This window comes from Mesoplodon mirus (assembly GCF_964341445.2).
Source record: "Mesoplodon mirus genome assembly, chromosome: 2".
Classification (NCBI taxonomy): Eukaryota; Metazoa; Chordata; class Mammalia; order Artiodactyla; family Ziphiidae; genus Mesoplodon; species Mesoplodon mirus.
Genome location: NC_138977.1, coordinates 150519162 through 150547153, shown reverse-complemented (window position 1 = coordinate 150547153; position 27992 = coordinate 150519162). Strand labels below are relative to the sequence as shown.

The 27992-nt window shown below is 39.3% G+C and overlaps 1 protein-coding gene across 24 annotated transcripts in view; it reads left to right on the top strand.

The window, feature by feature from the left end:
* Window positions 1–27992, top strand: part of ANK2 (ankyrin 2) — a 710377-nt gene that overhangs the window by 593392 nt on the left and 88993 nt on the right. For all 24 annotated transcript variants that reach the window (XM_082640892.1, XM_082640897.1, XM_082640904.1 and 21 more), the window contains 5 exons: window positions 1497–1694; window positions 6068–6166; window positions 6539–6637; window positions 26674–26772; window positions 27675–27773. In XM_082640892.1, coding sequence (XP_082497018.1) covers window positions 1497–1694; window positions 6068–6166; window positions 6539–6637; window positions 26674–26772; window positions 27675–27773 — 594 coding nt within the window. The remainder of the gene's footprint in view (window positions 1–1496; window positions 1695–6067; window positions 6167–6538; window positions 6638–26673; window positions 26773–27674; window positions 27774–27992) is intronic.

The following is a 27992-nucleotide window of genomic DNA, read 5'->3' as shown; positions in this document are numbered from 1 at the left end:
AAAAGTGTTTAAACTTATAGGTTCCACAAAAATCTATGTGCCCTTTTAGTTAATAGAGCCCACGGTCCAAATGCAATGTTCTAGAGGACGTGGAACATCAAGGACCTATGAAAGGACTTCCAAGAAGAGCTGCTGAATTTCTTGAGTAGCTTAGAGGGAAATATCATTCATCTGAACTGAAAGATGCTTATTTTGGCTTGGAGAAAGGAAGACAGAATAGATAGATAATGTAGGGACGTTTGAAGATCAAGGTTTCATGACAACACATAAGGGCATTTAAATTCTCAAAACTCCTTTTTATTTTTTTGGTACTCTTTGCACTTAGACTTCAGGAAATCCCTTGACCTAAAATTCTTAGACTTTCACAAGAAGCCCTTGATCAATATGCAGTCTTTCCCTTCAGCATGCCACAGTCAGTGGCAAAGCCACTGTTTTTCATTTCTATCACGCATTTTTCATGGAAAATTCTACCTGACTAGATAAAGAAAAGGAAAGGAAACAATACAGGTTCCAGACTTACACTTGTTCCAGGCTTTTGTTTGTTTGTTTGTTTTTTTAACTAAGTATGGGGTTTAAAGTTTGGCTGTTGTAAACAAAGTATGAGTTCCTCTGGTCCTCTCCACAAACTCCCACATAAAACTAGTAGCCTCTGATTGCTACTTTTGAGCACTTTGTAGAGATGAAGGGGGGATCCAGGATTTTAACTGACCACCTAATAGGATTAATTAAATAATTAACCTAATAGGATTAATAGAAGCCTATTTTATTAATATTTTTTCACCAGAATGCAGCCTCTTAAAGACAGGGATCAGGTCTTGTCCACCTCTATATCCCCACACATAGCACACTGACGAGCATATGCTAGGCACCTACTAAATAGTTGTTGAGTGAGTAAAAAGTACAACCCAACCAGAAGCACATTAGTAGGAATGTTATAACAAGACCATAGAAATAATTCCATTTTATTCTCTTCTACTAAAACCATGTGTGAAATGTAGTATTCAGTTCCAGGCAGCACAATTCAAGAGCTATATCAACAAACTAGAATCAGTCCAGAGCAGGTCATCCTTAATGGAGAGAGCTCTAGAAATGGGGCTTCTGTCAGGAATAGTTGAAGGAATGGGAAATTTAGCCTGGAAAAGTGAAGACTAAAGGGAGATATGAAAACCATCACCAGGTATTTAAAGGACAGTCATATAGAAGAGCAATCTGGCTTATTGCTCTTCAGGAGCAGCATTATGAGGGGGAGATTTTAAGCTTTGGGGCATTTGTGTCTATATCTGTCTTACATGTAAGTAGAATGGGGTGCCTTGTGACATGGGGCTTGCAAAGATTTGGGTGTTGTTGGATGGAAACTTATGATGGGCAAGAATTTTGATTTACTATAAACGCACTTTTAACTTTTCTGTTGATTAGAGATTCTTATTTCCTTCAGACATATATCACGGCCATTGCTAAGCTTACAAATTACATGTGTTTTATCTTTACTTTTTTAGAATGGCTATACTCCTTTACATATTGCTGCCAAGAAGAATCAAATGCAGATAGCTTCCACACTCCTGAACTATGGAGCAGAGACGAACATTGTGACAAAGCAAGGAGTCACTCCACTCCATCTGGCCTCGCAAGAGGGGCACACAGATATGGTCACCTTGCTTCTGGATAAGGGAGCAAATATCCACATGTCAACCAAGGTATTCCGGTTTTGCCTCTTGCTTTAGTGAAGAGTCTTCTGAATGAATGTAAATAGAAACCAATCTAAGATAATTTGGAACAAAAAGGGGGCAGGTTTTAAAGAGAAACGGGAATATCTCATAGAATTCAAGTGTAACAAAGGAGTCAAGCCTCATGAGGGACTGGAAGATCACAATGAAGCAAGGAATGAGGCTCACAGACTCTGCCTGCAGGGCTGCATGTTTGTGTCTTGACTTTTCCCGAGAAGTCAGTTTCACTTGCCTCTCTCTGTGGATCTGCTTCCTGAGCGTCTCTGTGTATGTGACCAAAGAGGCTAACCTATAGCTGCCAATAATCAGCATTGCTGCAATTCAAGCAGTCAGTCCAGATTGCCATGGTACCTGCTGGTCCTAATTCCAAATTCCAGAGAGGGAGAGAGGTGGCAGTTTCATCTGTGTTCTGGCCCAAACATTTGCTTCTAAGCTGCTGGTCTATACCCATGACCTAAGTCATTTTCAGCTGGGCTGAGCTTCAGAGGCACCTGTTGGCTGGGAGCAGGGAACTCAGTAAAATAAAGATTTCTGAGCCAGCTTCAGTTGAGCCTAGCTTGGCTGGTTGCTGTGGAAGCGGTCAGATAAAACACCTCTCCAGAGAATAGCCTTTGTGGACAGCATATTAGCTCTAATAGAGTAATAGTTAGGGACATATCAGAAAAAGAGATAATTCAAATATTAAAATATTTAGATTTTTACAAGTACATGTCAGTCTCTCTCCATATATAGCTATACCCCTATCTATCTTATCTATATCTATATCTATCTATATCTGTATCTATATCTATATATTTATATCTATATATACTTCTATGTACTCCATTGGAGCCAGCTGCTGAGAAACAAAAAATTGGAGCCTGTATTTGTAAGTTAGCTCATCAGTTAGATCTCCTAATACTTTTTTGTAACACGTGGTGTGGGTTTAGTGAAAATTAAGTTTCTTAGGATTTTCCACAAATATACAAATAAGATGTTTTCCACAACTCACTGTTGAATTAATTAGTACTTTTGGAGACTCAGTAGTAAGTTGGTCTTAATAACATTTGTAAATGGGTCGTGTAGCTTATGTCCTTTAGAAAGAGCTGTGAAAAAGACAGGCTGTTTTGAATGCCTCTAGAGCCCTATTCTGTGTCTTTATCACTCAGAAGTGTTCCAGTACATCCCTTGCCCTTACGCACTTCTCTCTTCTCTATCAAAAGGCCTCTGAGATCCTTTTTTAAGGCATGGTGAGACTAATTACATGGTTAGCCCTCCAAAAGATATTTGCATTTTAACAAGAATGAACATGATGAAGCCTTATGGTGAAATTCAGTGTGTCAGACAGTCATTAAAGTCCGGGGCATGGATTTCCTTGTGGTCATTAAAATCATGCCTCTCAGGTGGTCTTTTACCCCACTGGGGATAGTGTCACCATGAAACCAATAGTAGAATATTTCATTTAACATCAGTATACAAATGAGTCATGTAAGTGTTTATTGTCCATTAAAAACAGATCTTCATTAAAAAATAAACACAAGAAATCCATAAACAAATCAGGCAAAATTTTGAGTAGAATGGAAATTCTAGACATTTCATGAAACTGATCACACAGTGCTTCTGATGGTATAATTTTTAATTCATAAAAATTGTAGATACATATCTGGAATCAGTTCACTATGTTCTCCCTGATAATATTCTTCTAAACATATTACTTCCTTTGAGAGAATTATAGCAGTCAATCAGCAAATATTTCATGAGTATTTTTGAGTATTTTCTCCACTCAGCAATGGAGAAAAATATTCAATTTGAATCACAATGTATTTATGTTATCTTTATAACAATGATTTCAACATTGGACGGTGTCTTAAAGACAAAGGCATGATGTACTGATATTTGCTACTAGAGTAAAATGTTAGTAAATATGTTAAGATATATCTGAATAACAATATAATATATAAAAATATAACCCTGGCTTTTAGTTGGTATTATTTATAATTATACATTATAATAATAAATAAGTTATATATGAAATAAATAAATTATATGATAATGCAACCATGAAAGTATCTCAGGTAATAAGCAAAGCAGATAACAAATTATCCTGTTTTTGTAAATTACATATATTGTTTTTCTACTTAAGACCAACTAAAATCAGTAATTTCATATTCTCTAAATGATTATTTCTCAGTAAGAACTGTAATATAGAAATGATATTACATTCCTTATCTAATCACCATGTAATAATAAAATAAAACCGACTGTAGAGTCCACCAGTACGTCTTAGGAAATAAATTACTTTTTTTGAAAAGAACTCCTCAACATCTTCTATTTTCTTAATTTATTAGGAAGGTTTACATAATTTGATTTAGGTATGCAAGCTTACCATAATAAACTATAGAGGATTTTCATACTGGTTGTTAGTTTGCAATCTTATATTGTAGAAAATCCATTCTGCAAAATCATGTAGAAAACAGCACATATATTTGAAAGGCCATTAAAGATGCCTTTGAGATATTTGATGATCACTTCAATAACATTTTTAAAAGACCGATGATCTCAAAGGAGAAATATTTTTATGTTCGCTATTTTAATATGGACAAAAACAACATGAAGAATAATCTTCTGTTTTGTCCTAATATTCATACTGTTTATACTTTAGGACTGTATACTATTTGTTTAGAAGTGATAACATTTTAATGCAAAAGGGTGCATATTCCACCTCATCCTCATGGTTTATGAAACTCAAAGTTGAGCTCCAGAATTCCTTGGTGGTCCAGTGGTTAGGACTCAGAGCTTTCACTGCCAAGGGCCTGGGTTCGATCCCTCGTTGGAGAACTGATCCCACAAGCTGCATGGCACAGCCAAAAAAAAAAAAAAAAAAAAAGAAAAACAAAAACTGAGCTCAGCCAGAACTCTAAGAATCAAAAAGCCTTGGATTCTTAAATATAAAGCCCTTTCTCTAGTTGGAGAATTTTTCTTCCTCTGTAAATATCACTTCGATTTTTTAAAGGTCAGAGAACTTAGTTTATAGAAGTAAAGCAGGCCTGCAGAGCCATGGTTAAGAGGGCTAGTCAACTTTAATTGGATGTGAATTGGGGGAGAGGGGGTGCCAACTCAGAGGACAAGTAAGATACCTCAGTATACTGATGCAGGATGTACAGGAAGAGGATAAATATACTAGGTATTTGAACAATATAGCAGGAGAGAAACATACGGCATGAATATACTGTTAGCTGGAATATAAGCTCTAAAAGGGCAGAAACTTTTATTCACTGATATATTCGAGTGCCTAGAACACTTCCTGGCATGTGAAAGGTACTCAAAAAACACTGGTACGGGCCTCCCTGGTGGCGCAGTGGTTGAGAGTCCGCCTGCCGATGCAGGGGATACGGGTTCGTGCCCCGGTCTGGGAGGATCCCATATGCCGCGGAGCGGCTGGGCCCGTGAGCCATGGCCGCTGGGCCTGCGCATCCGGAGCCTGTGCTCCGCAACGGGAGAGGCCACAACAGTGAGAGGCCCGCGTACCGCAAAAAAAAATAATAAATAAATAAATAAATAAATAAAACCACTGGTTAAACATACAAATGATTTAGGTTTTAAAGATACTCTTTAAATTTCAGTTTTGCTTGATGGGAGATACTTGCATATGTAGTGACACTGCTAGACTGTGGCATTGACTGAATAAACCACTTTTCCCTCCTCCTTTCTCTATTCTTTCATCTTTTATTAATTCTTAACTGTACTTTAATTGCATGTTCAAATAATTAAAATAATTACTTGATATATGTGTGCCAGGACATTTACATAAAACTGGACAAATTTATGGGGCAATATATAAATGATGGGGTCACTATTTAGCACTTAGAGGAACCCCCAAAATAATATGCTATCTTTGGATGCTGGAGAAAATTATTCTGAACTCATTTCCTGTAACTCTGGACATTTTTTTCATTGATGTGATGTTTTATTGATGAAAATATAAATTATTGCTGTGGTTATAATGTAGAAGTAGTAACCGGTTGGTCCATTATTTAAGGAAATAAATTGATTCAGCAGGAGGCACAGATGGGTTTGAAATAAATGTTGTTTGGAAGCTTATTAGCTGAGTTATTTTAAAGGCTCACATCATAATATAAGTACAGAGTATAGAAAATGTAATTTGAAGAAAGTGTTGAGTAACTTAGAGAGTATGTCTTAGGTGGAAAGTCATATTAACTTGGAGGGTTTGTCTTAGATATCAGAAAATGCAGTTTCTAGAGAGAGGCTATGAATTTTTCAGGATTTTTCAAGACATAGTATTATAGATGATACAATGTATTTTCTTCTTCAATTGTACCCCTTTGCTTCCCTTCTCTCTATAGAGTGGACTCACATCCTTACACCTTGCAGCCCAGGAAGATAAAGTGAATGTTGCTGATATTCTCACCAAGCATGGGGCTGACCAGGATGCACACACAAAGGTAAAGCGAATCACTGTAATATTGTGACAGGTTCTGACTTGGATTATTCCCAGTAGCCCCCATTCAGGTCACCAAAAGTCCAAGTTCTCCCTCCTCAAAGCCCATTCTGAATTAGTTATGACTCTCCTGCTCACAAATCTATAATGGTTCTCCATTTTTGCTGAAATCAAGTCCAAATGGATAGCAGATATTAGGAATCTTTGCAAAAAGATTCCAACTTTGCAGACTTAGGTTTACCCTCTCTCCCTCATTACTTCAGCTAGTCAGGATGACTTGCACTTTTTTTCCTGTACTTGCTTCCCTCCATGCCCTCCTTTCCCCTTGAGTATTAACTACTAGAGTAGTAATATATTTGTTTATTATTATTTATAGCTTGGTTACACTCCTTTAATTGTGGCCTGTCACTATGGAAACGTGAAAATGGTCAACTTTCTTCTGAAGCAGGGAGCAAATGTCAATGCAAAAACCAAGGTAAAATACATGTACTCATTTTTATTTTCTAAAAGCAAATGGTTTGGCCATATGGACACTTCAGTAGCTCACCATAGTTACAAACATATTTTCTTTTTAGTTCTTCTTAGTGATTTTGAATAAGTGATGTAGTTTTGTACAATTGTTTGGGACTTTTCATTCTAATAACCTTTGACAACCATGTAGGCGACATCGATATAACAATTTACTACAGGATACAATAGATGCTGGCTAGAATATCTTGATGTTCTGGCCGATTTCCTTTACATTGTTTCAGGGCCTTGGCCCTCCCCTAGCTCTCAGTCTCTGGTGAGGAAATACAGACAGGCAGCCTGGACTGCATGCCTTTCATTTTTAATGAATTCTGTCACATTTGGACTACCATGTGGTTGTGCTCAGTGAGGCAATACTGTGTAAGGCCTGGCTTGGAAGTTTTCAAAGATAATGCAGAGCTGACTGTTTTTCCCAGTACCATCTGAAGGGTCCTATCCTGCAAAGCATTATGGGAACATAAAACCATACTTCGGTATATTCAACTTATTTCAAGGCAGAGAAATGCGTAAAATAACTACTGCTACTATGCATAATATAACCTGCAGCTCCAATTTTCTTGATCCAAAGAAGTATGTAATTGCATTTTTTTAAGTTCATGTATCAGAAATCACTAATTGCAGCTGTGTGAATAGGCTCAAGGAAATTAGTGTGAGCACATTTGGGAGTTTTCAAAGTCATAATTCAAGATGATACTAATTAGCCGCCACCATCTTGAGGTGAGCTGTTGTGGTGTCCCGATTTCCATGAGGAACTCTGGTCTAAAGCACTGGGTTCGAGGCCTCTGCATGCGGTACCCTATGAGCAAGTAAAACTAGAATAAGCACAAAGAAAATAAAAAGGCTCCAAGGCTGGGCAGAGCTGCTGGTGAGGCTTCCCAGGGGGATAAGACTGACAGACTACACAATTGACACAGAAAAAGAGAGAAAGAGAGTGAGAGTGAGAGAGTGAGAGAGAGAGAGAGAGAGAGAGCTGCCTGTGTGGAGCATAGCGCTCAGGCACATGGCCTGACAAGCTGAGGTGCTGGGTGCAGCCATTTCACACTAGAAACTCTGGTCTGAAGAGTGGGGTGCACTTCAAGTGAAACTAGAAAATCACAAAGGAAAAGAAAAAAAGATATACAGGTGTTCCACCAGACACTGCCCTGCCCACCAGAAGGACAAGATCCAGCCACACCACGAGACCACAGGCACCAGTCCCCTCCACCAGGAAGCCTACACAACCCACTGAACCAACCTCACCCACTGGGGGCAGACACCAAAAATAATGGGAACTACGAACTGGCAGCCTGCGAAAAGGAGACCACAAACACAGTAAGTTAAACAAAATAAGAAGACAGAGAAAAATGCAGCAGATGAAGGAGCAAGGTAAAAAACCCACCAGACCAAACATATGAAGAGGAAATAGGCAGTCTACCTGAAAAAGAGTTCAGAATAATGATAGTAAAGATGTTCCAAAATCTTGGAAATATAATGGAGAAAATACAAGAAACGTTTAACAAGGACCTAGAAGAACTAAAGAGCAAACAAACAATTATGAACAACACAATAAATGAAATTTAAAATACTCTAGAAGGAATCAATAGCAGAATAACTGAGGCAGAAGAATGGATAAGTGACCTGGAAGATAAAATAGTGGAAATAACTACTGCAGAGCAGAATAAAGAAAAAAGAATGAAAAGAATTGAGGACAGTCTCAGAGACCTCTGGGACAACATTAAATGCACCAACATTCCAATTATAGGGGTCCCAGAAGAAGAAGAGAAAAAGAAAGGCTCTGAGAAAATATTTGAAGACATTATAGTTGAAAACTTCCCTAACATGAGAGAGGAAATAGTCAATCAAGTCCAGGAAGGGCAGAGAGTCCCATACAGGATAAATCCAAGGAAAAACACACCAAGACACATATTACTCAAACTATTAAAAATTAAATACAAAGAAAAAATATTAAAAGCAGCAAGGGAAAAGCAATAAATAACATACAAGTGAATCTCCATAAGGTTAACAGCTGATCTTACAGCAGAAACTCTGCAAGCCAGAAGGGAGTGGCAGGACATATTTAAAGTGATGAAAGGGAAAAACCTACAATCAAGATTGCTCTACCCAAAAAGGATCTCATTTAGATTCAATGGAGAAATTAAAACCTTTACGGACAAGCAAAGTTTAAGAGAATTCAGCACCACCAAACCAGCTTTACAACAAATGCTAAAGGAACTTCTCTAGGCAAGAAACACAAGAGAAGGAAAAGACCTACAATAACAAACCCAAAACAGTTAAGAAAATGGTAATAAGAACATACAAATTGATAATCACCTTAAAAGTAAAGGGATTGGGGCTCAAGGAGAAGATGGCAGAAGAGTAAGATGCGGAGATCACCTTCCTCCCCACAGATACATCAGAAATACATCTACACGTGGAATTGCTCCTATAGAGCACCTACTGAATGCTGGCAGAAGAACTCAGACCTCCCAAAAGGCAAGAAACTCCCCCACATACCTACGTAGGGGAAAAGAAACAAGAAAAAACACAGACAAAAGAAAAGGGATGGGACCTGCACCTCTGGGAGGGAGCTGTGAAGGAGGAAAGGTTTCCACACACTAAAAGCCCCTTCATGGACAGAGACTGTGGGTGGCGGAGCGGGGGAGCTTTGGAGCCATGGAGGAGAGCGCAGCAACAGGGGTGCAGAGGGCAAAGCGGAGAGATTCCCGCACAGAGGATCAGTGCCGACCAGCACTCACCAGCCCGAGAGGCTTGTGGGCTCACCCACCGAAGTAGGCGGGGGCTTGGAGCTGAGGCTCAGGCTTCGGAGGTTAGATCCCAGGGAGAGGACTGGGGTTGGCTGTGTGAACACAGCCTGAAGGGGGCTAATGCGCCACACCTAGCCGGGAGGGGGTCCGGGGAAAAAGTCTGGACCTGCCAAAGAGGCAAGAGACTTTTTCTTCCCTCTTTGTTTCCTGGTGCACGAGGAGAGGGGATTAAGAGCGCTGATTAAAGCAGCTCCAGAGACGGGTGCAAGCCGCGGCTATCAGTGCGGACTGCAGAGACGGGCATGAGACGCTAAGGCTGCTGCTGCTGCCACCAAGAAGCCTGTGTGCGAGCACAGGTCACTATCCACATTTTCCCTCCCGGGAGCCTGTGCAGCCTGCCACTGCCAGGGTCCCATGATCCAGGGACAACTTCCCCGGGAGAATGCATGGCGCACATCAGGCTAGTGCAATGTCACGCCGGCCTCTGCCACTGTAGGCTCTCCTAGCATCCCGTACCCCTCCCTCCCTGCGGCCTGAGTAACCCAGAGCCCCTGAATCAGCTGCTCCTTTAACCCGGTCCTGTCGGAGTGAAAAACAGACGCCCTCAGGCGACTTACATGCAGAGGCGGGGCCAAATCCAAAACTGAACCCCGGGAGTTGTGTGAACAAAGAAGAGAAAGGGAAATCTCTCCCAGCAACCTCAGGAGCAGCGGATTAAATCTCCACAATCAACTTGATGTACCCTGCATCTGTGGAATACCTGAATAGACAACAAATCATCCCAAATTGAGGAGGTGGACTTTGGGAGCACGATATATTATTTTTTCACCTTTTCCTCTTTTTGTGAGTTTGTATGTGTATGCTTCTGTGTGAGATTTTGTCTGTATAGCTTTGCTTTCAACATTTGTCCTAGGATTCTGTCCATCCGTTCTTTTTTTTTTTTTTACTTAAAAATTTTTTTTCATAATATTTATTTTTTATTTTAATTATTTTATTTTATCTTACTTTATTTTATTTTATTTTATTTTATCCTCTTTCTTTCTTTCTATTTTTTCTCCCTTTTATTCTGAGCCGTGTAGATGAAAGGCTCTTGGTGCTCCAGCCAGGAGTCAGTGCTGTGCCTCTGAGGTGGGAGAGCCAACTTCAGGACACTGGTCCACAGGAGACCTCCCAGCTCCATGTAATATCAAATGGCAAAAATCTACCAGAGATCTCCGTCTCAACATCAAGACCCAGCTTCACTCAACGACCAGCAAGCTACAGTGCTGGATAACCTATGCCAAACAACTAGCAAGACAGGAACACAGCCCCATCCATTAGCAGAGAGGCTGTCTAAAATCATAATAAGGCCACAGACACCCCAAAACACACCACCAGACGTGGACCTACCCACCAGAAAGACAAGATCCAGCCTCATCCACCAGGACACAGGCACTAGTCCCTTCCACCAGGAAGCCTACACAACCCACAGAACCAACCTTAGCCACTGGGGACAGACACCAAAAACAACGGGAACTACAAACCTGCAGCCTGCGAAAAGAAGACCCCAAACACAGTAAGATAAGCAAAATGAGATGATAGAAAGACATATAGCAGTTGAAGGAGCAAGGTAAAAACCCACCAGACCTAAAAATTAAGAGGAAATAGGCAGTCTACCTGAAAAAGAGTTCAGAATAATGATAGTAAAGATGATCCAAAATCTTGGAAATAGAATAGCGAAAATGCAAGAAACATTTAACAAGGACCTAGAAGAACAAAAGAGCAAACAAACAATGATGAACAACACAATAAATGAAATTAAAAATACTCTAGAAGGGAACAATAGCAGAATAACTGAGGCAGAAGAATAGATAGGTGACCTGGAAGACAAAATAGTGGAAATAACTACTGCACAGCAGAATAAAGAATAAAGAATGGAAAGAACTGAGGACAGTCTCAGAGACCTCTGGGACAACATTAAACGCACCAACATTCGAATTATAGGGGTCCCAGAAGAAGAAGAGAAAAAGAAAGGGACTGAGAAAATATTTGAAGAGATTATAGTTGAAAAGTTCCCTAATTTGGAAAAGGAAACAGTTAATGAAGTCCAGGGAGCACAGAGGGTCCCATACAGGATAAATCCAAGGAGAAACACACCAAGACACATATTAATCAAACTATCAAAAATTAAATACAAAGAAAACATATTAAAAGTAGCAAGGGAAAAACAACAAATAACACACAAGGGAATCCCCATACGGTTAACAGCTTATCTTTCAGCAGAAACTGTGCAAGCCAGAAGGGAGTGGCATGGCATATTTAAAGTGATGAAGGAGAAAAACCTACAACCAAGATCACACTACCCAGCAAGGATCTCATTCAGATTTGATGGAGAAATTAAAATCTTTACAGACAAGCAAAAGCTGAGAGAATTCAGCACCACCAAACCAGCTTTACAACAAATGCTAAAGGAACTTCTCTAGGCAAGAAACACAAAAGAAGGAAAAGACCTACAATAACAAACCCAAAACCATTAAGAAAATGGGAATAGGAACATACATATCGATAATTACCTTAAATGTAAATGGATTAAATGTTCCCACCAAAAGACACAGACTGGCTGAATGGATACAAAAACAAGACCTGTATATATGCTGTCTACAAGAAACCCACTCCAGACATAGGGAACCATACAGACTGAAAGTGAGGGGATGGAAAAAGACAGTCCATGCAAATGGAAATCAGAAGAAAGCTGGAGTAGCAATTCTCATATCAGACAAAATAGGCTTTAAAATAAAGGCTATAACAAGAGACAAAGAAGGACACTACATAATGATCAAGGGATCCATCCAAGAAGAAGATATAACAATTGTAAATATTTATGCACCCAACATAGGAGCACCTCAATACATAAGGCAAATACTAACAGCTGTAAAAGTGGAAATCAACAGTAACACAACCATAGTAGGGGACTTTAACACCTCACTTTCACCAATGGACAGATCATCCAAAATGAAAATAAATAAGGAAACACAAGCTTTAAATGATACATTAAAGAAGATGGACTTAATTGATATTTATAGGACAATCCATCCAAAAACAATAGAATACACATTTTCCTCAAAAGCTTATGGAACATTCTCCAGATAGATAATATGTTGGGTCACAAATCAAGGCTTGGTAAATTTAAGAGAATTGAAATCTTATCAAGTATCTTTCCTGACCACAACGCTATTAGACTAGATATCAATTACAGGAAAAGATCTGTAAAAAATACAAACACGTGGAGACTAAACTATACACTACTTAATAACCAAGAGATCACTAAAGAAATCAAAGAAGAAATCAAATAATACCTAGAAACAAATGACAAGGAAATCATGATGACCCAAAACCTATGGGACGCAGCAAAAGCAGTTCTAAGAGGAAAGTTTATAGCAATACAATCCTACCTTAAAAAACAGGAAACATCTCAAATAAACAACCTAACCTTGCACCTAAAGCAATTAGAGAAAGAAGAACAAAAAAACACCAAAGTTAACAGAAGAAAAGAAATCATAAAGATCAGATCAGAAATAAATGAAAAAGAAATGAAGGAAACGATAGCAAAGATCAATAAAACTAAAAGCTGGTTCTTTGAGAAGATAAACAAAATTGATAAACCATTAGCCAGACTCATCATGAAAAAAGGGAGAAGACTCAAATCAATAGAATTAGAAATGAAAAAGGAGAAGTAACAACTGACACTGCAGAAATACAAAGGATCATGAGAGATTACTACAAGCAGCTCTATGCCAATAAAATGGACAACCTGGAAGAAATGGACAAATTCTTAGAAATGCACAACCTGCTGAGACTGAACCAGGAAGAAATAGAAAATATGAACAGACCTATCACAAGCACTGAAATTGAAACTGTGATTAAAAATCTTCCAACAAACAAAAGCCCAGGACCAGATGGCTTCACAGGCAAATTCTATCAAACATTTAGAGAAGAGCTAACACCTATCCTTCTCAAACTCTTCCAAAATATAACAGGGAGAAACACTCCCAAACTCATTCTACGAGGTCACCATCACCCTGATACCAAAACCAGACAGCGATGTCACAAAGAAAGAAAACTACAGGCCAATAACACTGATGAACATAGATGCAAAAATCCTCAACAAAATACTAGCAAACAGAATCCAACAGCACATTAAAAGGATCATACACCATGATCAAGTGGGGTTTATCCCAGCAATGCAAGTATTCTACAGTATATGCAAATCAATCAATATGATACAGCATATTAACAAATTGAAGGAGAAATACCATATGATCATCTCAATAGATGCAGAGAAAGCTTTTGACAAAATTCAACACCCATTTATGATAAAAACCCTGCAGAAAGTAGGCATAGAGGGAACTTTCCTCAACATAATAAAGGCCATATATGACAAACCCACAGCCAACATCGTCCTCAATGGTGAAAGACTGAAACTATTTCCACTAAGGTCAGAAACAAGACAAGGTTGCCCACTCGCACCACTATTATTCAATATAGTTTTGGAAGTTTTAGCCACAGCAATCAGAGAAGAAAAAGAAATAAAAGGAACCCAAATCAGAAAAGAAGAAGTAAAGCTGTCACTGTTTGCAGATGACAGATACTACACATAGAGGATCCTAAAGATGCCGCCAGAAAACTACTAGAGCTAATCAATGAATTTGGTAAAGTAGCAGGATACAAATTAATGCACAGAAATCTCTGGCATTCCTATATACTAATGATGAAAAATCTGAAAGTGAAATTAAGAAAACACTCCCATTTACCATTGCAAGAAAAAGAATAAAATATCTAGGAATAAACCTACCTGGGCAGACAAAAGACCTGTATGCAGAAAATTATAAGACACTGATGAAAGAAATTAAAGATGATACAAATAGATGGAGAGATATACCATGTTCTTGGATTGGAAGAATCAACATTGTGAAAATGAGTATACTACCCAAAGCAATCTACAGATTCAATGCAATCCCTATCAAACTACCACTGGCATTTTTCACAGAACTAGAACAAAAAATTTCACAATTTGTATGGAAACACAAAAGACCCTGAATAGCCAAAGCAATCTTGAGAACGAAAAATGGAGCTGGAGGAATCAGGCTCCCTGACTTCAGACTATACTACAAAGCTACAGTAATCAAGACAGTATGGTAGTGGCTCAAAAACAGAAACATAGAACAATGGAACAGGATAGAAAGCCCAGAGATAAACCCACACACATATGGTCACCTTATCTTTGATAAAGGAGGCAAGAATATACAGTGGAGAAAAGACAGTCTCTTCAATAAGTGGTGCTGGGAAAGCTGGACAGGTACATGTAAAAGTATGAAATTAGAACACTGCCTAACACCATACACAAAAATAAACTCAAAATGGATTAAAGACCAAACTGTAAGGCCAGACACTCTCAAACTCTTAGAGGAAAACATAGGCAGAACACTCTATGACATAAATGACAGCAAGATCCTTTTTGACCCTCCTCTTAGAGAAATGGAAATAAAAATAAAAATAAACAAGTGGGACCTAATGAAACTTAAAAGCTTTTGCACAGCAAAGGAAACCATAAACAAGATGAAAAGACAACCCTCAGAATGGGAGAAAATATTTGCAAATGAAGCAACTGACAAGGGATTAATCTCCAAAATTTACAAGAAGCTCATGCAGCTCAATAACAAAAAAACAAACAACCCAATCCAATAATGGGCAGCAGACCTAAATAGACATTTCTCCAAAGAAGATATACATATTGCCAACAAACACATGAAAGAACGCTCAACATCATTAATCATTAGAGAAATGTAAATCAAAACTACAATGAGATATCATCTCACACCGGTCAGAATAGCCATCATCAAAAAAATCTAGAAACAATAAATGCTGGAGAGGGTGTGGAGAAAAGGGAACCCTCTTGCACTGTTGGTGGGAATGTAAATTGATAGAGCCACTAAGGAGAACCGTATGGAGGTTCCTTATAAAACTACAAATAGAACTACCATACGACCCAGGAATCCCACTACTGGGCATATACCCTGAGAAAACCATAATTCAAAAAGAGTCATGTACCAAAATATTCATTGCAGCTCTGTTTACAATAGCCAGGACATGCAAGCAACCTAAGTGTCCATCAACAGATAAATGGATAAAGAAGATGTGGCACATATACCCAATGGAATATTACTCAGCCATAAAAGGAAATGAAATTGAGTTATTTGTAGTGAGGTGGATGGACCTAGAGTCTGTCATACAGAGTGAAGTAAGTCAGAAAGAGAAAAACAAATACCGTATGCTAACACATATATATGGAATCTAAGAAAAAAAAATGGTCATGAAGAACCTAGGGGCAAGACAGGAATAAAGACACAGACCTACTAGAGAATGGACTTGAGAATATGGGGAAGGGGAAGGGTAAGCTGTGAGAAAGTGAGAGAGTGGCATGGACATATATACACTACCAAACGTAAAATAGATAGCTAGTGGGAAGCAGCCACATAGCACAGAGAGATCAGCTCGGTCGTTTGTGACCACTTAGAGGGGTGGGATAGGGAGGGTGGAAGCGAGGGAGACACAAGAGGGAAGAGATATGGGAACATACTTATATGTATAACTGATTCACTTTGTTATAAAGCAGAAACTAACATGCCATTGTAAAGCAATTATACTCCAATAAAGATGTTAAAAAATGTAAATGGATTAAATGTCATGCATTAAACACTCCATGACATAAATCACAGCAAGATCCTTTTTGATCCACCTTCTAGGGAAATGGAAATAAAAACAAAAATAAACAAGTGGGACCTAATGAAACTTAAAAGCTTTTGAACAACAAAGGAAACCATAAACAAGACGAAAAGACAACCCTCAGAAAGGGAGAAAATATTTGCAAATGAAGCAACTGACAAAGGGTTAATCTCCAAAATATACAAGCAGCTCATTCAGCTCAATATCAAAAAAACAGACAACCAAATCCAAAAATGGTCAGAAGACCTAAATAGAGATTTCTCCAAATAACATACACAGATTGCCAACAGACACATGAAAGGATGCTCAACATCACTAATCATTAGAGAAATACAAATCAAAACCACAATGATGTATCACCTCATAGGTCAGAATGGCCATCATCAAAACACCTACAAACAGTGAATGCTAAAGAGGGTGTGGAGAGAAGGGAATCCTCTTGCACTGTTGGTGGGAATGTAAATTGATACAGCCACTATGCAGAACAGTGTGGAGGTTCCTTAAAAAAATAAAAATAGAACTACCATATGATCCAGCAATCCCACTACTGGGCATATACCCTGAAAAAACCATAATTCAAAAAGAGTCATGTGCCACAATGTTCATTGCAGCACTATTTACAATAGCCTGGACCTGGAAGCAACCTAAGTGTCCATCGACAGATGAATGGATAAAGAAGATGTGGCACATATATACAATGGGATATTACTCAGCCATAAAAAGAAATGAAATTGAGTTATTTGTAGTGGGGTGGATGGACCTAGAGTCTGTCATACAGAGTGAAGTAAGTCAGAAAGAGAAAAACAAATACCGTATGCTAACAAATATATATGGAATCTAAAAAAAAGTGGTTCTGATGAACCTAGGGGCAGGACAGGAATAAAGACACAAACGTAGAGAATGGCCTGGAGGACATGGGGATGGGGAGGGGTAAGCTGGGACGAAGTGAGGGAGTGGCATGGACATATATACACTACCAATTGTAAAATAGCTAGTGGGAAGCAGCTGCATAGCACAGGGAGATCAGCTCAGTGCTCTGTGACCACTTAGAGGGGTGGGATAGGGAGGGTGGGAGGGAGACACAAGAGGGAGGGGATATGGGGATATATGTATATGTATAACTGATTCACTTTGTTATACAGCAGAAACTAACACAATATTGTAAAGCAATTATACTCCATAAAGATGTTAAAAAAAAAAAGCTGCTACTAATTAGAAACATAAGTTTTGGGGCCTCCCTGGTGGCGCAGTGGTTGGGAGTCCGCCTGCCGATGCAGGGGATACGGGTTCGTGCCCCGGTCTGGGAGGATCCCATATGCCGCGGAGCGGCTGGGCCCGTGAGCCATGGCCGCTGGGCCTGCGCATCCGGAGCCTGTGCTCCGCAACGGGAGAGGCCACAACAGTGAGAGGCCCGCATACTGCAAAAAAAAAAAAAAAAAAAAAAAAAAAAAAAAAAAAAAAGAAACATAAGTTTTGGAACTCAGTTTTTTTATATCCTCTTTGAAGTAGAAACATAAGCATGCCTATACATAAGCTTATTTGTAACTGAATTAAAAATAAAGTGATTTTTTAAATTATTAATAATACTAATAACATTTGAGATTCAAAACTTCTAATCTGACTCTAACAAGAATAACTATTCCCTAGTTTCTGAGCAGTTCTTGAGTTTTCATGAAATTGCACTTTGAGACTTATTTAAAAGCTTCCATATGAATTCTCAGGCTTTAGTGTGTGATACCTTTTTGCTGAGTCAGTTCACATATAAGTATTACTGGAAAGACTTTCTTGTTGGAATCCAGGTATTCTCCTGAAAGGCATAAATGCAGCAATGCAATGAGATTTTGTCAGAACTTGAAAACGTTTACCATATTTTTTTGTTAAGTGTTTGTTGAAATGGTTAGGATATTTAGAAGCCAGACATGTTGTCTATATAACATCATTTACCTCCCCTGGGTTTCATCTGCATTCAAATGGACATTTGGTTGAGAGAAAAATCTCATTTTAACTGTTCAGATTTTTAAAAAGTGAACTATGTAGATTTTACCTGCTTTTGGAAGTAAATATATATTTTCATATATCTTCAGGGGAGTGGACAGATACATACCTCAAAGGACATTCTTTTAATAAATACTTCAGAATTTTTTCACATAAAATGACATTTTTGGAGGAGGAATCATGTTTTCTTCCTCACATCCCATATGTAACCATAGTTACTAAAAAATTGTTTTGTTGCTATGAAAATATAAACATATGTATTTCATTTACTCATCAAACATTCATCACTTGGTATAAAAATTTGGAAAATTTTATAAAACTTTGGTATAATCTTTATAAACACAATAGAAAGGAGTAATTTTTTTAGGAAAATAAATATTACTTACTTTATGCTCCTGAAATATCCATGGATTACTTGATTTGAGAGCAGAGTCCTTGCAGTAGCTATAAGTTCCTCAGAGTCCTTGTAATTGATTTATATTTCCAGGTTTCCTGGGGTCATTCTATTGTAGGGATATATAACAGACAAGGCAGAGCTGATGACATTCCAGCCAGGGGGTAGTCAGACAAATAGACTGTCACAGATGTGGTACATCCCCATGGATGGAAAGGCCAGAGTGAAAGCATAGAAGGAATCATGTGGCACCCTGTGCATTGTTTTAAAAAAATTCAATCAAGTAAATTTTAAATATCTAATTGGCTTTATTGAATGATTCATGAATCAGCAGCATCTATCTAGCAAGTAGAGAGGAGTTCCAAAGGACTGCAAAAAGGGAAAGGTTTTTAAAGGCAGAACAAGGAAGTCATAAAGAAAAAAGATTATTTCAGACCTAGGTATCCTACATATGGGGGACAGAAGGGGTCCAAGTGGCAGATTACCATATCTTCATTTGGGGGATGGTGAGGGCCCACGTGACAGATTATGCTCTTGGTGCTGACCAGAAAATTCCTGACTAACCAATTAAGACTACATTTCTGGGGAGGTTGAAGCTTCAGTTAGGTTAGGTATTAAGCCCCGGTTTTGTGGTGTGGTCTAGCACAAGTGACTCCATTTTGGGCCTATGGCTTTTCTTTTTAACAATTCCCCCCTTTTGATCAGACTTTCAGCTTAACTGAAAGAAGTGATCAAACTTTAAGGCATTAGCATCACTCTCAGCTACCTCTCTGAAGTTCTCATGGTTTTTATCATCCCTTTGGTGGTATCCATAGGTTATGATGTTTCTCCTACCCCTGTGATGATATTCACAGATTAGAGCTTCAGGTTCACAATCTTTAAATTGGTTATTCTCTTTGTTCCTTTCCTGATGTTTCAGTCTTAGGGAGATCATTTGCTTTGTGGTAGTGGCTGTGAACATGTATTTAAAGCTTTTGCAAGAACACGATGCACCAGGGAGATTATTATAATTATTATAAGCAGGATAATTCCCAATGTTTGGAGTGAACTTCTGAGCCATGGTGCCCAAGACCGAAATCAGCTAAGTCAAGGAAAGTCCTCATTGAAGGAGTCACCCTTTTTAAGCCAAGTGGCTTGCTCAGTGATTTTATGTAATTGTTTCAACTTCCCCAGAAGTGTTAATCCAAGTGCAGCAGGGGGTGTTGGCTGCAACACACACTCTTGCTCAGCTCAAACATAATCAAGAGCTATCCTATTATCAAGAATAACTTTGGCCACAGAGTCTAAGGATCTTTGTTGGGCAGCTCTTATCTTAGCAACAGAATCTGGAATATCTTCAAAAGTTAAAGAGAGGTTCCTCATTAACATTTACTCCTAATCAGGGATGTAGGGGTCTGTCAAAGAGAGTTAATTTGGAATCATGAATGCCTCCTGGTATTAAGGGTCTGTGGACCATGTAGGCAGTTGCATTCTGGTTATTCTTGCCTTGTATCCCTTTCTTTGCATAGAACCTGGACACAAAGTTTCCCAAATTTGGGGTATTAATAAGAGACAGGGAAACATACCAGGAGTCTCTAACCTCATGGACAGATCCGAGTTTTTGATGACAAATCCAGCAGTCTGAAAAGTTACTTCTCTTAGCAGTGGCCTGGGAGATATGAATAGTGGTGTTATCTTTCCAGGCCAATGCTGGAGTAAAGGAAAGAAGGAGAAGAGAGGGTTTCACGTTTAGTTAAAGCTTGAAGTCATGATCTGGTGTCTTGGGAAGAAGCAGTCTACCTTGATGTCAGCTACTTCTCTTCCTAGTCAGTTTAATTTGGAGGTCTCCAGCATTTGGATGGGACCAGATGTCAGCTGGAGTCTTTGTTAACTGTGAAATATGTACCCAAGGCTTGAATTGTTGTTTAGCTGTCATCTGAATAGTAAAGGGGACTTGGTATAATCCCTTCCAAGAATATTCAGAGGCAGGCTTTGTTCTTACCAATTCAGTTTTATGATCTTAAAGTTAACAGAAGCCTGCACTTGTCAAAAAGTTATTTTCTTGAATTTTTCTGAAGATGAAATACTTTTGCTGGAAGACTTTTGCAAAGTGTCAGAGTAAAACAATAGCTCTCTGCAAATGACAGAAGACTTTAAAAATGTCCATTATTAAAGACCTGATGTAATTAACAAGGATATTTAGTTATTTCTGTGACACACAACATTTTTAGATAATAACTGGAATTAGGACATATCAGATTTCCAGGAATTTCACACAATTTATGAAATACTTATAACATATACCTGTATAAACACAACATAAAGAAGGCTTTGTATTACTTCTTACATGCTTCCCATGTAACTTAACGTACCAAATAAACATAATTAATACCAAATAAGCATCTCCCTTTTTATAAGGAGAGAGAACAAATCTTTTGAAACATTCCAGGGACCCTCTGGAAAATTTCCATGTTAGTTTAAGGTCAAAAAGACTTCATTTAGAATTTGATTTTGGGGAAGTTTGTCAAAAATATCAAAAGATCTTATAACACTTGATCGAATAGGGTCATAGGTCATTGTGAAACAATACTTAGTTACCTATTTAATCAAAATAACAAAAATTTCCTAGGTAGACATTGAAGGTTACATAGTTCTGAGCAAAACTTAGCTCTTTTAATATCTAGAGGACTAGGTTTATTTAATCAATGACCTGATAATGACAACATAGAACATAGGTGATTATTTTGACAAGACATAATATCTTTGTTTTTTCTAGGCAGATTACTTAAAGAAAAACCTTTCGTAATCTCTTATTTTCAAGAACAGACTTACAGAAAACAAAAAATGTTGACCTTCTAACAGAGAAAAAACCAAATTCCAATTTTGCACCAGCCAACTTTTGATATTCAAACTTATTTACTTAACTAAATTCATTCTACTTATCTAGTCCTGACCACATGTAAAATTCCTTTTCCTTATTATTTCTAGTAGGCTTAACTAACTGCACATATAAGAATATTTAACTCTTAGTAACCTTTAATTTCTAGTGAAACCTAAGAAGTAAGCATTATAAACTGTCATTTATATCAGCATTCTGTTGACTGTCAGACTTATAAATACTTTTTATAATTTCTGGAAATATGCTTCTCACAATGGCACAAAGCATGTTTGCTAATAGACCCAAATATCTTTAATTCCTCTGTGAAAGGAAGCAAAAAGTGGATAAACCTATGCCCAGTAATAAATGTTTCAATATTTTATCCTATTTGGAAATGATCTGGATATTCAATGACTATCCGTCATTTAATTCAACTTAGCAAAACTTTAAGGTTTCAGGATACTAGAAAGATATGGGGTAAGTACTGAGAAAGTTCGTCTAGAAACTTTTCTCTCACTTACACTTATGTAATTTATGTGTTTTTAATAATTATATTTAGACCACCCACAAAAACCTCATGAAACATTAGACAAAGTCTGTTAATGTTCTAGGTTATTTTTCTGGCTGACAAATTTTGCAAGAGATAACATGAACTTATTTGACTAATAAGCCCAGGTAGAATAAAAAGTTTTGTTTGCATTATATTCAATGTTATTAACTCTAAAGTCATATCTATTTTCATTAAACCATCAAACTTAAACTAGCCTTTATTTACCAAACATTATCACAGATCATGTGAACTTGAAAAGCATTTGGGTTAGTTTGAATCCTAAATTTGTAAAAGGCTTGCTTGTTTAAGCCAGTTAAGTAGAGCTCTTTTACAAATTAACTTTAGCAATACCATTCGAAGGTAGAAAAATGTCACACACCTACAACACGTATATAGACACACATGAGCATACAGACAGACATAAACAGAGATCTTACATTTTTCATTTAAAAATTTTCCTTGAACTAGATTTTTGGGCAAGAGTGCTGCTTTAGCAATTTGTATATTTCTTTTAAAGTCCCCTTTCCACCTCCTTTTTTTTTTTTTCTGCAGTTCTCTAGAGCTATACTTCTAGCTTTGCAAAGACTTTTAAGATAAGGACAGTTGTTCTCAATTCCTTAAAGAACTGGGTTGGAGCCTGGATGCTAATGGACTGACATACCCCTCTACCTATGTTGGAATGTTTCTCTCTGGTTACATTTAGCTTAGAGAAGATGGCCAAAAATAATTTTTTTTTAATCTGTCAGGCTCTGAATATCAGCTTCCAATTTGGCCAAACCTCTGGTTATAAAGTTATTAAATCCTTTCAAATATCTTGTCAGTTTTCAGCCAGGACAAACAATGGATATTTCTGGTAATATTGAACAAACTCTTGGACTCAAGAGGTGTCCCCCAAAAGGGTGCAAAAGATATTATATTCACAAGATCTAGAGTCACCCACAGGCAAGCAAAAGAAAGAACTGACAACTTGCATGTCCCAGGCAGGCAGAAAGCCAAGCCAGGTACTTAAGGCATCAAGCAAAACAAGCAAGAAGGCAATGGCTATCCCTGGGAGAGAAAGGATCAATAACCAATGGATCTGTATTTGGAAAGGAAGGGACAAGTTGAAATTTTATTTTCCTCTTTCACCTGGGCACTATAGACAGGTTCAGTAGAACTGGATTTGGTAAGAATTCTTACCTTTCCCTGGCTTCTGCCATTTTTCCCTGGATCCCCTCTGCAGGCTCCTTTTTTTATTCATTTTAATTTTAGCTTTCCTTGGCAGTTTAAGGGCATAGTGTAGCAGTTTACCAGAAAATCCCTCAAAGTCTCATCAACTCTGAGAGGTGTCCACATGGGGGCCCTCCTTCGAAGATAGACATGGTGTCTGTAAGGCCAATAACATGGTGGGCTTTTGTTTACGGTCTCCTGGTCTCTTTAGAGTGGAAAAGACAATTCAGACAGGATTACTAGAATAAATACTTAAGTAAAGGAGGAAAGAGGGGAGCACTGGAGTTATGTCAGTCTTACAGTCTTTTGTTTTAGGAACCTCTTATATCTTTAATTTTTTCTTAGCTCTTTGCAACAGAACTTTCAATGGAGCTATTTTGGAATTCTGAAGCCTTTTGGAGGCTTTTGCATACCAATTAAATTATGTATCCCTTGCTTTTAAGTTCACTTCTTAAAAGATTTTATCTAATTGGAATGTTCCTCATAATGGCCATTGTAATTTCCCTGAGGGCTGGCAGCAGTTTGGTAGGACCCTAGCTTCATATGAGGTTCAACTCACACTTCTGTCCAGCCATATTTTGCCACAAATGGAGTGTCACCCACATTTCTGTCTGGTCATATTTTGGGGATCCCCAACATGATAGTTACCAGGTAAAACTCTCAGGACACAGTAAGATTTTGACATTTTTGTAGATATGTATAGCTTCTGCGATTATAGTTCTTAGACATAAAATAGGCAGTTGTGCCAGAAGGTGGTGCACTTGACTCTTTAGAAATTAAAGATCCCATCTCTTTTAGCTAGCCTTTATCTACACAAAACAGGACAAACAAGTATGTGTACCATAACACTGCAGAATTAAGTACAGTAAATACCAAATACTGCAGCCTGGCCAAGAAAAAGGCCCTGGTACACTACCAACAATTCCCAACTTGGAACCTGAGGCTGAGGTGAAGAAATGAACCAGCAGACCTCAACAAATAGGGTCTGTGGACTGATTCCAAACAAATGGGGAACTGTAGCTCGCAGTTCCCAACATGGAATCTAGGGACAGAACCATAAGCTGGGGTTTCCAATCAAATAGGAAATTGTGGTCAGGACTACCAGAAGTACCCAACATGGAACTAGTGATTCCAAACAAATTGGGGACCAACTGGAAAGCCAGTTAGATCTGGAGTTCAACGCAAAAAGAGCGGAGCTCAAGCTGAGAGGAACTTACCAACAGCCCCCAGAAATGGAGAGAAAGACAGTGAACTCAGATAGGAGTTTGCAGGTATCACGACTGTGTTTCTTGTTGTCCCAAAATGCCATCAGAACTCCACTTTGGATCACACTGCTGCCACCAAATCTGTTAAAAAAACAAAATTCATCTGACTAAATTTTAAAGCTCTAATTAGCTTTATTGAATGATTCACGAATTAGGCAGCATCCTTCTAGTGAGTAGAGAGGAGCTCCAAAGGGCTACCAAAATGGAAAGATTTTTAAAGGCAGGACAAGCAAGATTATTTCAGGCTTAGATAACCTATGTATGGGGGACAGAAAAGGTCTATGTGGCAGATTACTTCATCTTCCTTTGGGGAATGAATGTATTGCCTCATTGGTATTGACTAGAAAATTCTTGACTGCCTGGTTAAGACTAAATTTCAATTAGGTTAGGTATTAAGCCCCAATATGGTGGTGTGGCTTAGCATAAGTGATTCCATTTTGGGCCTGTGGTTTTCTTTTCAACAGCACAGACACTTCATGTAGACAGGAGAAGCAAATGTGCCTGTTGGTCATGAGGAGGCAGTGACACTAGATATATGGGACATATACTCTTACAAGTTTAAGGTATGAATGGGCTACTCAGGACTTTGTGCCCAGGACACTTGGGTTTGACATACATGGATGAAATTTTATCGGGGGTGAGGCAGGTAGACAATAAAAAAGTAATCTGGTAGTCATTGTCTATCATGCTCTTCTACATAGGATCTGAACCTTGAATGACTGTGAAGAAATTACTTAGCCTTGTTATTTTCGGTTTCATCATCTCTGAAATGGGGAGAAAATTATTCATTTATTCAGACATTTGTTCATGCCCTCATTTAGGCACCCATTATTTATAAAACACCTACTGTGTACCAAGCACTCTCATTTTCAGAATGGTAGTAAAGATTAAAAGAGACAATAGGGCTTCCCTGGTGGCGCAGTGGTTGAGAGTCCGCTTGCCGATGCAGGGGACACGGGTTTGTGCCCCGGTCCGGGAGGATCCCACATGCTGCGGAGCGGCTGGGCCCGTGAGCCATAGCTGCTGAGCCTGCTCGTCCGTAGCCTGTGCTCCGCAACGGGAGAGGCCACAACAGTGAGAGGCCCGCGTACCGCAAAAAAAAAAAAAAAAAAAAAAGAGAGAGAGACAATAAATATAAGGTCCAATATCTGGCGTAAAATGGATGCTTAATACACAATAGCTATTAATGTTTCGCTGTGCCTCCAATGATTGCAATGCAGTTTAATTAATGTGCATATGCAACCAACCTGTACCATACCCACCACCCACTAGAGTTTTGAGCAAGATTGGCTTCCCACTAACCTCAACAACAATTCCTCACAAATCACGGATTACAGAACTTTCATCTGAGTGAAAGTTTAGACTAGAATGTTAAAAAGAACCTACTTTTAAAAGACATTTTTTAATTGAAAGTGGGCCACTCAGCTTCCAATGAAATCTTCTCTTCTCTTAAGTGTGTACGTCTTTGACTGAGGTGTTCTCTGAAAGGAATATAAGATTTAGATTTATTTTCATTAACTTAGAATTCTTAAAGCTAGCCCAGAGGTTAATGATGAAGGAAGTCACGATGAACAAGCAGCGGTTTGTATGATCCTCCGAAGCTTCAGTGAAACACTTGACCGTTCCTTTTTCCTAGGGAAGAAATCACTGTGACAATGCTCTTTCTCATTATAAATCTTCTCTCAGCATACACATTTTTTTTTTTTTTTCTTTTTGCGGTACGCGGGCCTCTCACTGTTGTGGCCTCTCCCGTTGCGGAGCACAGGCTCCGGATGCGCAGGCCCAGCGGCCATGGCTCACGGGCCCAGCCGCTCCGCGGCATATGGGATCCTCCCAGACCGGGGCACGAACCCGTATCCCCTGCATCGGCAGGCGGACTCTCAACCACTGCGCCACCAGGGAGGCCCAGCATACACATTTTTAATGCTAACTAAAATGCTAATTGGTGAAAATATAACTCTAGTTATGATTTGGAGTCTGTTAATCTTGCTACTTCATAAGCCAGCCTCTTTGTTTAGCAGACGATAAGGTGGGGGGGAGTTTTGCTGCTGAGAAAATGGGCTGCTGGTGATACTGTGCTCCAAAGACGCAGGCATCCGTGACGGTTTGGTTGTAAATAAGACTAAGAAATTCAAAATAAAGGCTAACCTAGTTTTCCTCCTCCTTTTGCAAATCTCTGCTCGGTCTGCCGCCACCGTCGTCTGCAGAACGGCTACACGCCTTTGCATCAGGCCGCCCAGCAGGGCCACACGCACATCATCAACGTCCTGCTGCCGCACGGGGCCAAGCCCAACGCCACCACCGCGGTAAGGCGGCGCCGGCTGCCCCTCTCCGCGCAGCTCCTTTCTTGCCCTCGCCCCCATCCCCCTCCAGGGGGGCCGCTTGGCTGAGCTGAGTCCCCATACAGCCTCCTTAAATGAGCCTCCGCACTCTGGAAAGCCTGGGATTTCAAGAAATCAGCCTGGGATTTCGCTGAGAGCGCTCGTCCCGGGAGGGAGCGCTCGTCCCGGGAGGGGGCCCTGCGCTCGGGCTGCCGGAACGAGCTCGGCTTCCAGCTGGCTCTCGGCTGGGCGCGGAGTCCGCCCCTCCCGCCCGGCCTTCTTAAGGGAGCACAGTTTCCGAGGCTGCTGGCTCAGACTAAGCTGTTTGGGATGTGGAGCCATTGAATTGTAAACTAAGCGGTGCAATTTAACAAACCGGGATCCCCAGTGGCCGCTGGAGCCTGCGTTGCTTGCTTGTGTCCTTTTGCTGCACAGTGAGCTTCTGCACAGCTGCAGCTAAATATGTTACTGTGTTCCCTGCGGTAACATCTTACCTGCAACAGATGGCCTGACCTCTGTTGAGGAGAGAGTGTACTTGGTACTTGAATAGTTTTCTTCGGAGGCCTCATCCTCAGTTCAAGAGTTACTTTCCTAATCATAGTACAGGATTCGGAGAGGGGTTTGACAACTTCAGGGTTAAAGCCGTCAAGCGCTTCTTATTAGAAAGAGCAAGCAGCTGCAGCTTGTTGTGTTACCATGGTGACCTGGGCTATAGTCTAAAGAAGTTACAAAGAAGATTCAGATGTAATGGTAAAAACTAGTGATTTTCCTAAGCTGTGCCTGTTTTGGAAGGAAATGCTGGCTCATGTGGAGCCGAGGGTGAGCTCATTGGCTCACATCGCCGTCCTCCCTCCCGGCTCTCACTCTCTCTTTCACTCTGTCTTCAGAATGGCAACACTGCCTTGGCGATTGCTAAGCGTCTGGGCTACATCTCCGTGGTGGACACCCTGAAGGTTGTAACCGAGGAGGTCACCACCACCACCACGGTAAGTGAAACGAACCCATCGGCTTCGGCTCCCTTGTCGTGGCTGTTAAGCCACAGACATTTTCACTTACAAAATGTTTTGAGCTTTTGATTTTGAACTTCTTTTATTGTAGAGCATACATTGAAGTATGCAGATGTAAAGGCATTTACACAACTAGTAACGGGGATTTCAGCTTCCTTTGGTCAACATAAATCCATATAAAATGTGTGAATGTAATTT